This window comes from Gossypium raimondii, chromosome 7, assembly GCF_025698545.1.
Source record: "Gossypium raimondii isolate GPD5lz chromosome 7, ASM2569854v1, whole genome shotgun sequence".
NCBI lineage: Eukaryota > Viridiplantae > Streptophyta > Magnoliopsida > Malvales > Malvaceae > Gossypium > Gossypium raimondii.
The window spans coordinates 41,691,260-41,703,566 of NC_068571.1; the positions used below are offsets into that span (position 1 = coordinate 41,691,260).

Consider the following 12,307-nt stretch of genomic DNA (forward strand, 5'->3'; position numbering starts at 1 on the left):
TTTCTTTGGGTCTTCCTTCGTTCCTATAACAAGTCTCCAGATATCAATGATATGAGCGACGCTGTCACTGACTAAGAGTCTCCTTTTGAGCAAGATATGTGTCTAGAGGAACCTCAAGACTTTGAAGATTATCAAAATTGTAACCTATCTCTTGATTTGTTAAGGATGGTAGAACAAGATGAGAAACAAATCCCACCTTACAAAGAGTTAGTAGAAATTATAAGCTTAGGAGAAGAGAAAAAGGTGAAGATCGGAGCTTGCATCACCGTAGAGTCAAAGCAAGACCTCATTGAGTTACTCCAAAAATTTAAAGATATCTTCGCATGGTCGTACTAAGATATGTCTGGGCTAAGTACTGATATCGTGGTACACCGTCTCCCCATAAAGGAAAAGTGCAAGCCAGTTCAACAGAAGCTCCGAAGGATGAGGCTTAATGTCTTGCTGAAAATAAAAGAAGATGTCAAGAAGCAATTCGACGCTAGTTTCTTACAAGTAGTTAACTACTCAGAATGGGTAGCCAATATTGTCTTCATCCCTAAAAAAGATGGGAAAGTACGAATATGTGTAGACCACAAGGATTTAAACAAAGCTAGCCCAAAAGATAATTTCCCACTACCTCACATCGACACCTTAGTGGACAACATGACAGGTTATTCACTTTTCTCTTTTATGGACGACTTCTCCGGGTACAACCAGATCAAGATGCATCTTGAAGATATGGAAAAGACCACAATCGTAACCATGTGGGGAACATTTTGCTATGAAGTTATGCCATTTGAACGAAAAAATGCGGGAGCGGCATATTAAAGATCCATGGTATGATGCACAAAGCAATCGAGGTTTATGTCGATGATATGATTGCAAAGTCTTGAATAGAAAAGAAGCATGTACAAGTCTTGAGAAAATTGTTCTTGAGATTTAGAAAATTTTAGCTAAAACTCAATCTAGCAAAATGTACCTTTGGGGCTAGGTTAGGAAAATTGCTAGGATTTGTAGTCAGTGTAAAAAGGATCAAAATCGACCCAGATAAATTTAAGGCTATACAGGAGTTACCTCTGCCACGCACTAAAAAAAAAGTTCGATGTTTCTTAGGAAGACTAAATTACATCGCTCGATTCATTTCACAAATAACTGAGAAATGCGACCCCATATTCTGTCTCCTTAAGAAACATAATCCAGGTGTATGGGATGAAGAGTGCCAGAAAATTTTTGACAAGGTCAAACATTACCTGTCTAATGCCCCAATATTGATGCCACCTAGTCCAGATAAGCCAGTGGTACTGTACTTGGCAGTATTTGGGAATTTGATGGGATACGTGCTCGGCCAACACGATGAGTCAGGAAGGAAAAAAGAGTGATATACTACATACTTAGTAGTATTTGGGAATTCGATGGGATGCGTGCTTGGCCGACACGATGAGTCAAGAAGGAAAAAAGAGTGATATACTACATTAGCAAGAAGTTCACTGAATGTGTAACAAGATATTCGCCGATCGAAAAGTTGTGTTGTGCTTTAATCTGGACAACCCGAAGACTAAGACAATACATGTTGTACCATACAACTTGGCTAATATAAAAAATGGACCCTCTGAAGTACATGATGGAGTCGACGGCTCTGAATGGAAGAATGGCCTGATGGTAAATTCTGCTTTCTGAATTTGATATAATTTATGTAAACTAGAAGACAATAAAACGGAGTGCAATAGCAGATTTTCTAGCCAGTAGAGCTCTAGAAGATTACGAGCCTTTGAACTTTGATTTTCCAGACGAAGATCTGATGTATGTTGCGACCACTGAAGAATATGCTCAAGAAAGACATCATTGGAAACTAAATTTTAAAGGAATGTCTAATGCTATAGGTAATGGAATCAGGGTAGTCTTGGTATCCCCAAACAGAGATCATTATCCCTTTACTAGTAAATTGGATTTTGACTGTACAAACAATATGGCGGAATACGAAGCATGCCTCATGGGTATCCGTGTAGCCATAGAACGTAAGATCAAAGTATTAGAGGTATATGGGGATTCTGCACTAGTGATCTACCAACTCAAAGGTGAATGGGAGACGAGAGACCCCAAATTAATCAATTATCGAAGGCTAGTTCTTGAGCTAATTGAAGAGTTTGATGACATCACCTTCTGCTACCTCCCACGAGATAAAAATCAAATGGCTGATGCCCTGGCTACATTAGCTTCCATGGTCAAAGTGAACAAACAAAAAGATGTAAAACCTATCTAGATGAGTATTTATGAGAATCGGGCTCATTGTTACAATATCGAAGAAGAATAAAATGATGATCCTTGGTGCCACGATATACTACGATATGTGAAGAATCGTGAATACCTTGACCAAACAACTGAGAATGATAAAAGGACGATGAGAAGACTGGGTAGTGACTATGTCTTATATGAGGAGATCCTTTACAAAAGAAGAAATGACCAGGTTCTTCTAAGATGTGTGGAAGCTGTTGAGGTTAAAAGAATTTTAGAAGAAGTCCATGAGGGCGTTTGCGGAATGCATGCTAATGGTTTTACAATAGCCAGGAAAATCATGAGATTCCAGTATTATTGGTCCACCATGGAAGGGGATTGTATCAATTATGCCAAGAGATGCCATAAGTGAGAAATTTATGAAGACAAAATTCATGTACCTCATTCACCTCTTCATGTTATGACTTCTCCATGACCTTTCTCTATGTGAAGCATGGATGTCATTGGGCCGGTCTCGCCAAAAGCTTCCAATGGGCATCGATTCGTTTTCGTAGTCATTGGTTACTTCACCAAGTGGGTAGAAGCCATTTCTTACGCCAATGTTAGGAAGTCAGTAGTCAACAAATTCTTGAAGAAAGAGATCATATGTCGGTATGGGATGCCAGAAAAAATTATATCTGATAATGCATTGAACTTGAACAACAGCACTATAGTGGAGGTCTGTAGTCGATTCAATATCAAACACCACAACTCGTAACCATATCGCCCAAAAATGAATGGTGCAGTGGAGGCAGCCAATAAGAACACTAAGAAGATTGTGGGAAAATAACTAAGACTTATAAAGATTACAATGAAAAATTACCATTTGCCCTCTACGCTTATTGAACGTCTATCAAGACTCCCACTGGGGCAACGCTTTTCTCATTGGTTTATGGAATGGAAACAGTTTTGCCCATTGAAGTAGAGATTTCTTCTCTCCTAGTTTCAGTAGAGTTGAAGTTAGATGAAGCAGAATGGATTCAATCCCGATATGATTAGCTTAATTTGATTGATGAGAAGAGGGTAAAAGCTATCCGTCATGGTCAAATGTACCAAAAGTGAATGATGCGAGCTTATGAAAAAAATGTTCACCCTAGAGAATTCCATGAAGGGTACCTAGTATTGAAAAAGATTATGCCCATACAAAAAGATTTCAGAGGGAAATGGATGCCGAATTGGGAATGACCTAATGTGGTAAATAAGGCTTTTTCTAGAGGAGTGTTGATTTTGACTAAGATGGATGGTTAAAATCTGCCTAATACTGTGAAGTTAGACTCAATCAAGAAATACTTCACCTGAAAAAAAGGAAAAAAGAGAGGCCAATGCGAAAACTCGCAAAGGAAACCTTGAGATTAAAAGGGTTTTGAGTTGAAAACCCAAGAAAGGGCAGCTCAAATTTAGATTGAATATGTGACGGTCAGGTCTTCTCAAAAGGAAGAACGTTACATCTTAGGGCATCAACGAAGTACTCTGGATCTCCTAAACACATATCAGGCTCAAAAAGGTCCTTGAGAAGTTAGTGCGGAGAAGTTAATGCTATGATATCTAGGGCACTTAGTTTCATCTTATTCATTTGGTATTTTAGCAATGTTTTCTATTTTGATTATTCCATTCATTTCGGGCTTTGCTCCCAATAAATTTTAACCTTGCCCATTGTTACAATCTTTTTAAAGCATTTTTCATTGAAATAACGATTAATTGACTAATAATATTTAAGTAAAAGGATTTCTTGCATATTGCTCTGAAAGTTTTCTAAATAGTACAAGGACCTGGAATAGGACCACTAGTCAAAACTAACCAAATCTAAGAGTTGGAAAGGTTTGAGAACGAATAGTTTAAATTGTGATTATTTCCTTGGGTTTTTTTTGTCAAAGATACCAGCTGAATAAGAAGACAAGGTAATGTGTCAGTGATAAAACCTTGATGAACAACGAGCAATGTCAACCTAAGCATTAAAAGGGGATCATTCTAAAAAAGATAACATTCTGCATTCATGCAAACATCATTCATACACATCCAGTTAGGAGCATTTGATTCATTCTGGTCATGACATCCTAATCGCTTGGCATAAATATCTGCCCACGAAATGGATTCTATAGGTCGTGTTCTCAGAAAACGGTGTAATAGATTAGTGAAACCACAAATCTTATACCCCTAAAGTTGCAGTGGGACGGATTAAAGTCATTGTGGTGAATCTTATCTCACTGAAGATGCAGTGGGGCAGATTAAAGCCACAAATCTTATCTCCCTGAAGTTGTAGAGGAGCAGATTAAAACAACAAATCTTATCTTCCTGAAGTTGCAGTAGAGCAAATTGAAGATAGCAAATCTTATTTCCCTGAAGTTGTAGTGGAATAGATTAAAGCTACAAGTTACAAATCTTATCTCCCTGGAGTTGCAGTGGAGCAGATCGAAGTTACAAGTCTTATCTCCCTTAAGTAGCAGTGGAGTAGATTGAAGTGACAAATCCTATACCTCTGAAGTTGCAGTAGGTTAGATTAAATCTACCATAGCGAGTCTTATCTCCCTGAAGTTGCAGTGGAGCAGATTGAAGATAGTGAATCTTATCTCCCTGAAGTTGCAATGGAGAATATTGAAGATAATGAATCTAATCTCTCTGAAGTTGTAATGGAACTGTTTGAAGCTACTAATCTTATCTCCCTGAAGTTGTAGTGGAGCAGATTGAAGTGACAAAGCCTATACCTTTGAAGTTGAAGTGGGTTAAAATGAAGCTACTTGAAAAAGAGGAGCACCAAAGAAGTCGAGATTCGGTAAGATCAGGCAAAATTGGCTTTTTTAAAGTCTTTGCTCTATTCTCGTTACACGACAATGAGCAAAGAGGGGCAACTTTAATAGGCCAATTTAACTAGGGCCCAAATTACAAATAAAACAAAAAGGATTAAACCACAAATATAATAAATAAAAAGTCCAAAGTCCATTTACAAAGAAAACACCAACCCAAATTACAAGCCCGAATTAAAACCCTAAAAGCCCAAAAACTTAAAAAAATTAGAAACCCTAGTCCCTCTTCGCGCCGCAGCCTCGCCACGTCGGCAGGTGTGCCGTCTGACACTCCTTCTGCCACCACCTCCATTGACTCTCCAGGGACACCTGCAAAAAAGGGAAGAACAAGGACAGATGCAAGCACAAACACGCAAAGCAGTGGAAAAAGTAAAGAATATACAAAAAAATAGTAACATACAGTGTTGTAATTCGACTATAAAAGCCATAACAACTACATGTATTTTTACAGACAAGAGAGTAATCAAAACAGAATTCAAAAATCCAAAAGGTGATTTTTTTCTTTTATTTTTTACGAATTTATTTCATAAAAAAACAAAACATAAAATAAAAATGAAAAAAGGGTTGAAAACCTACCGGGCTCTTCGCGTTTTGCCGCCGTAAGTGGCCGAAGACAGTCATCTCTGATGAAAGATGACATCTTTCGGGCATAGGGGTTTTCGAAAACTCAGAAAACCGAAAGGTTCTCAAGAGATTTATGCTATTTTGACGGTTTTTTAAAAAAAGCAATCTTAAATCTGGGTTTGGAGTAAAGGTGATCATGGGTCGGCCCGGGCCGGGTTCGAGTCGGGCCCGGATAAAATTTTAGGCCCGTTTTCTAGGCCCTGGCCTGTCCTGGCTTGAAATATGGGCCGAAAAATTTGTCCAAGCCCGGCCCAAAAGAAAATTTCTAAGCTCGAGCCTGGCCCGGCCCATATTAAATTTTACAACACCAAAATAGCATAAAAAAAAGTTAAACATGAAAGTTAAAAAGTATATTTGATTAAAAATAAAAAAAATATATTTAATATATAATTCGGGCCCGGGCCAAAAAAGTTTTACCCGAGGCCCGGCCTGTTTTCTAAACAGGCCTTGTTTTTTTGCCCAAACCCATATTTCGGGCTTATATTTTTTACCTGAACTCTCCCATTTTTCGGGTGGACCGTCGGGCTGGGCCGAGTAGCCCAACCCATGATCACCTTTAGTTTGGAAGGGTCGAAAGGCTAAAAAAGGGCCATTTTTTTACGTTTTTCGGCCGCTAGGAACGGCGGAGCCCGTCGTAAAAAACCGACGGCCACCGTGGGCCTAGCCGAACCTGATGGCCGGACCAAAAGGGCTGGAGAGAAAATAAAAAAAGGCTAAGTGTTTTTTTTAAAGGTTTTAAAATGATTTTTTTGGTTATTTTTTTTACTTATATAGTTGGCGCTAAACGACTACGTTTCAAGGCATCTTGAAATGCCAATCCGACCTGACCCTTTAATAGGATCTGCGTGTTTTTGATAGGAGGTCTAATTGCGCCTTTGGTCGTTCCGCTTTTTAGGTGGTTTCCAATCTAGTCCTATTTCCTTTTTTTTATTTTTAAAATTTTTCCCTTTAATTTTGTTTTTTCATTTTGATCCCTCTTTAAACGGCGCGTCTAATGGGGTTGGGAATATTTTCTGTTCGACCCCTTCTTTTTTTCGCGCATTACATTTTGGCCCCTTTGTTATTTACTTTATTCAATTTGTCCTTTTAATTTCATTTAAGTTACAATTAAGCTTTTATTTTATTTTATTTCCTTTATTTGTTTATTTACTTGTTTATTTATTCATTATTCATTTTATTTTATTCATTTATTTTATTTTAATCCTTGCATTCATTTATTTATTATTCCTTCATTTATTATTTTATTATTTTTATTTTCGTTCATCGATTATTTATTTTATTTTTCCTTCATTATTATTATTACTATTTTATTATTATCTATTTATCTATTTATTTATTACCCTTTTATACTTTCAAAATTAGATTATTTATGTTTTTTTACTTATACATTTATTGTTCTTATTATTATTATTATTATTATTATTACTTACCCTTCTTCGATTATTTCCATTATTATTAGAATAATAATTATAATACAATTATTGCAATTTTCATTACAAATTGGTATTTTATCATTGTCGGGTTACATTATCGTCATTCACTAGCACAACATTTTTTATTTTTCAGATATCATCGATCTATTTTATACATTACCATTTCATTTCATTACAATCACGTCCCGAACCATGTTTAGATATTTATCCATTATCGTACCATACCCAAAAAAGATAAATACACATTGTTTTAAGTGTCACATTTTTTATTACTCGAAAGAAAGAAATTTTTAAAATTAAGGCTATGTTCCGTATCCGGAGATTCGAAAAGCCGTGCCCTAATTTACGGGGTTCGACTTTCTCTTTGAATCAAGATAATTGAATATTCCTTTTAAAATTAAAACACATAAGATTTTAATTAAGATAAAAAGCAAGCTTATTTTTTAGGACTCGAGATGTCGTATCCTAACTTACAGGATATGACCTTTTGTTACCTCAAGTTATCATTATTATTCCTAAATGTATATATCTAACTTGAAGATATTTCTTTTAATCCTCTTAATTTTATCTTTAGTAAATAATGGGATTTCATTAATTCTCCTCTAGTACCTTTAGCTATTGTATTACCACTTTTTCTTTCTAAATGTCTTTGACACCATATTTTATATTTAGATATTTTATAAATTTCTTCTTTAGAAATATGATTTTTATTTATTTTTCTATCATTTCATCGAAAAGTCTTTTCTTCTCCGATTATATTTCCTAATTTTATATCTTGTTGTTCATTTTAGGAATTTCTTCTAATTGATTATTAGAATCGCTTCCTATATTAAACATAAATATATATTCTTCTTCATCTGTATCGTAATCATTTATGATATTAATTAGTATAATATTTCCTCGTGATTTATTTCCTCTTCGAACATATTTCTAAATCTTGTTCTTCAAGTGATTTAATCATTTTCTTGCAATTTTTCCTTTATTATGACAATTTGGTGCTATATGTCCTTCTTCATCACATATAAGACACTTACATATTTGTTTTTTAGGTTTTTAGAAGTTTTCTTCTAACAAATCTTTTCTTTTATTATAACCAGACATTTTTCTATTTCTTGGTTTCCATCTAACTAGCTTATATCTTCTATTTTTCTTTTTATATTTTTATAAGTATTAGGATGTACCGGTTTACATCCAAATTCTCATTCATTTTCTAAAATTTTTGTACAATGCTTATTACTTAATTTATGCTTAACTTGTTTAGAAGCCTTACTTTGTAAACAACATAAAGTTATTCTTTCTTTTGCAAAATTAAATCTATTTCCTATAGAATATATACTTTCGGTTCCACACTAGCTAATTTACTATGCTTCAATAAATAAGAATTGTACTTTTTATACAAATCTCATCCCATGGTGGTGGTAATTTATGAAAATATTGGTTTTTTCAAACTTCTATATTTTTATTTTTAGTTTTTGATATTCATGAAGAAATTTTTAGAAAATTCTTCTAAATATTTAATGTCACATAATTTAATTTTTGGCAATATATAATTAGACCGACAATCCTGATATTCTTTATCAGTATAGCCACAAAATTTTGTTTTTAGAATAAAAGTTAATCCTTTTAAAAGATCTTTGGGAGTTCCAATCTGGTTGATTAGCTGCCCTTTTTGTTTTTTTTTTTTACCTTTTTCAGATTCTTCCCATCTTCTTAGAAATTGTAGAACATCTCCTTGAAATGTTCCAACAAAATAGTTTAAAATTTCTTATTTTGACCACATATTGTTGTTATTAACAACTGTTAAGTATGACTCCTATTTTTAGTCAAATTTAAAAAATAATCTTTTAGTTAAACTCTGTTTATTTATTTCAGTCAAACACTGATTAGCTTAGATTATTTTATTATTATTTGACATATGAATTTAACCTATAAATAGGCTCTTTTACAACCTTAGAAAATACATCCATTAGAAATTAGAACTCATAACACATTCAGAGAATTTTGTGTTTACGTTTTGAGGGTTTTTTGTTTTCGGGTTTTCGGGGTTTAGTTTTTATCTCCATCTTTTGTACTCTTCATTCTTTTGCCATTATAGTAAAATTATCTTTGCCCGTGGGTTTTTTATCCTCTTTGGAGGGGTTTTTCCACGTTAAATTTGTGTGTTCAATTTTTAAATTTATTCCACTATTTTTGTTACTTGTTGCTTAATCAGGTTGATCCCTAACAAGTGGTATCAGAGCTAGTTTAAAGATCAACCCATTCAGATATGGAAATAACAAGGTTTGAAATTGAGAAGTTCGATGGTGAGACAAATTTCCATCTGTGGCAAGTTCGGATGATGGCAATTCTAGTTCAATCCGGTTTGAAAAAGGTTGTTACCGGGAAAAAGCCTAAGAATCTAAATAAAACAGAATGGAAAGAGCTTGATGAAAAGGCCTTATCTGCAATCTAGTTGTGCCTCACGAATACAATATTGCAGAAGGTATTGATGGAGAAGACCTCATCCGCCTTGTGGAAAAGGTTAGAAACTCTTTATGCTACTAAGTCACTGGCTAACCGTTGAGTGTTGAAACAAAGTCTATTTACGTTTCGCATGAACAAAGGTGAGCTTCTTAGAGATCACATCAGTCAATTCATTAATTTTTTAAATGATTTAAAGAATGTTGAGGTTCATATTGATGATGAAGATCAAGCTATGCTATTATTGTGCTCTTTACCCCATTCATACAAGTCTTTCGGGGAGACCCTGATTTATGGCAGAGACAAAATCTCGTTCGAAGATGTGAAGGGTCATTTGTTGAGTAAAGACAAACTCGACAATGAGCTTCATTTGGATAGCAAGGCAGATAGGCAAGCTTCCGTTTTGGTAGCATCAAAGAAACGAGACAAAAGGTGTCGCTACTGTAAAAAGTTAGGTCACGTCAAAGCAGATTGTTATAAACTGCAAAATAAAATAGCTGCTGAGAGTAACGAGGAAGATGTAGCCAGTGCTAATTTGGCCGATGAAAGTTGTGATGATTTCTTGTTAGTGTCAACGAGCGATAACTCCAAGCTCACGTCCGAGTGGATCCTAGATTCAGGATGTTCTTTCCACATGTATCCCAATAGAGAATGGTTCTCCACATACAGTTCGGTTGAAGGTGGAGTTGTGCACATGGGAAACGATTCATCTAGTAAGGTAATTGGTATTGGTACTGTTAAAATCAGGACACACGATGGGACAATTAGGACACTCTCAGATGTCAAGTATGTACCTGATTTACGAAAGAATCTCATCTCCTTGAGTATTTTAGACTTGAACGGATAAAGAATCAACATCGAGTCGAGCGGTATTAAAGTATCTCGTGGAGCTCTCGTTTTGTTAAAAGGTAAAAGAACTGGCAGTCTTTATATTTTGGAAGGTTCTACAGTGACCGGTGAAATCGGACGTCCCTCATTCGTTACAGAGTCGAAGTCAACTCGTTTGGAGCGGAGGCAACTTGGTCATAGGAGGGAAAATTGTATGACCGTTTCGTTAAAGAGAGGTTCTCTTTTGGATGCAGGTTTTGAAAAGTTAGGGCACTGTGTTCGTGAAAATCAGACCCGAATTAGTTTTGATTTGGCAGTGTACAAGTCGAAGGCTAGAAGTCTTCCAGTTTCTAAGCACAGATTCGACTCAGTTAATTCCCTACATAGTTTAAGATAGGCTCGTGGTGGGCTTTGACAAAGATGGCGTTGTGGAAATATGAGTAAAAGTGGAGATTTGTTAAGTATGACTCCTATTTTTAGTCAAATTTAAAAAATAATCTTTTAGTTGAACTCTGTTTATTTATTTCAGTCAAACACTGATTAGCTTAGATTATTTTATTATTATTTGACATATGAATTTAGCCTATAAATAGGCTCTTTTACAACCTTAGAAAATACACCAATTAGAAATTAGAACTCATAACACATTCAGAGAATTTTGTGTTTACGTTTTGAGGGTTCTTTGTTTTTCGGGTTTTTGGGGTTTAGTTTTTATCTCCATCTTTAGTACTCTTCATTCTTTTGTCATTATAGTAAAATTATCTTTGCCCGTGGTTTTTTTTATCCTCTTTGGAGGGGTTTTTCCACGTTAAATTTGTGTGTTCAATTTCTCAATTTATTCCGCTATTTTTGTTACTTGTTGCTTAATCGGGTTGATCCCTAACAACAACAATAGTCATAGATTGTGCCCAATCATCTATAGTTTTTTCATAATCTGCTATAGGAATATTAGTTAGATCTAAATATATTCCTCATTGAGCAACATTTCTTTTATTTAAATCATCTATTCTATGTGGTATAGGTTGAGTAGAGGATTCGCCTAAATTTTCAGATTTTATTTCATTTGTTGCAATATTTTTGGTTTGATTACCAAAAATTCTAGTTGTAGTTTCAACTTTTTCATAATCTTTATTAAAAGATCTCAAATAATCATCTTTTTGAAGATCTGACTCAATTTTTCTTTTCCCATGAGGATCTGTTTGATCAGTATCCATAGGTTCTGGTATTTCTATATTTTCTTCCTCATCTGTTGAAGTATTTTCTTCATTATAATTATAACTAGTAACATTTATGTCTTCTAAATTAATAGAATTATTAGATAATTCTTTATGTTTGTAGTATCATAGTTTAACATATAATGATAATTAAATAATGTAAAAATCTTTATGTTTTTCATAAAATTGTTCTATTAGTTTTAGATATTCTATTCTTTCATTTTTATCGATGTCTTAGTAAATTTATTCTTCCAATGTTCTATAAGTTGTTTATAGGATTGGAAATCATATTTTGTTGATGAGTATATTTTCTTTTCTACTTTTCGGGTTTATTTATTTATTTTATTTGTAGAAGATGATTCTTCCGAGGAAGTATCTTCTTCTTTAGACAAAGTTAAAATTATATTTCTATTTCCATAATATAAAGGTCCTAAATCTATTTCTTGCTCTATATTTTTATTAATAAAAACTTGTTCTAATTTATTATTAACCTCGATAAGATTACTTTAGATTCGTTGTTCAAATCTAATTACGTAACTTCTCCTAAATTATTTACTTGTTGTTATATTTTACTTACTTTATTATATAATTTATGAAAGTATATAGAATTTATATCCATTAAACTATTAAAACCTTTACTAAGAGTTGAAATATTGTTTTCATTTTAGAATCAATATGCATAGCATGGTTGCAAATT

At 34.1% G+C, this 12,307-nt stretch overlaps 1 protein-coding gene across 1 annotated transcript; it reads left to right on the forward strand.

Annotated features, from left to right (window-relative positions):
• Positions 1 to 1,470: 1,470 nt before the first annotated feature.
• Positions 1,471 to 3,249, forward strand: LOC105761746 (uncharacterized). Its single transcript, XM_012579648.1, has 5 exons — positions 1,471 to 1,638; positions 1,682 to 2,224; positions 2,333 to 2,619; positions 2,704 to 2,929; positions 3,109 to 3,249. The coding sequence occupies exons 1-5, from the start codon at positions 1,471 to 1,473 to the stop codon at positions 3,247 to 3,249; spliced, it is 1,365 nt and encodes a 454-aa protein (XP_012435102.1).
• Positions 3,250 to 12,307: the final 9,058 nt, after the last annotated feature.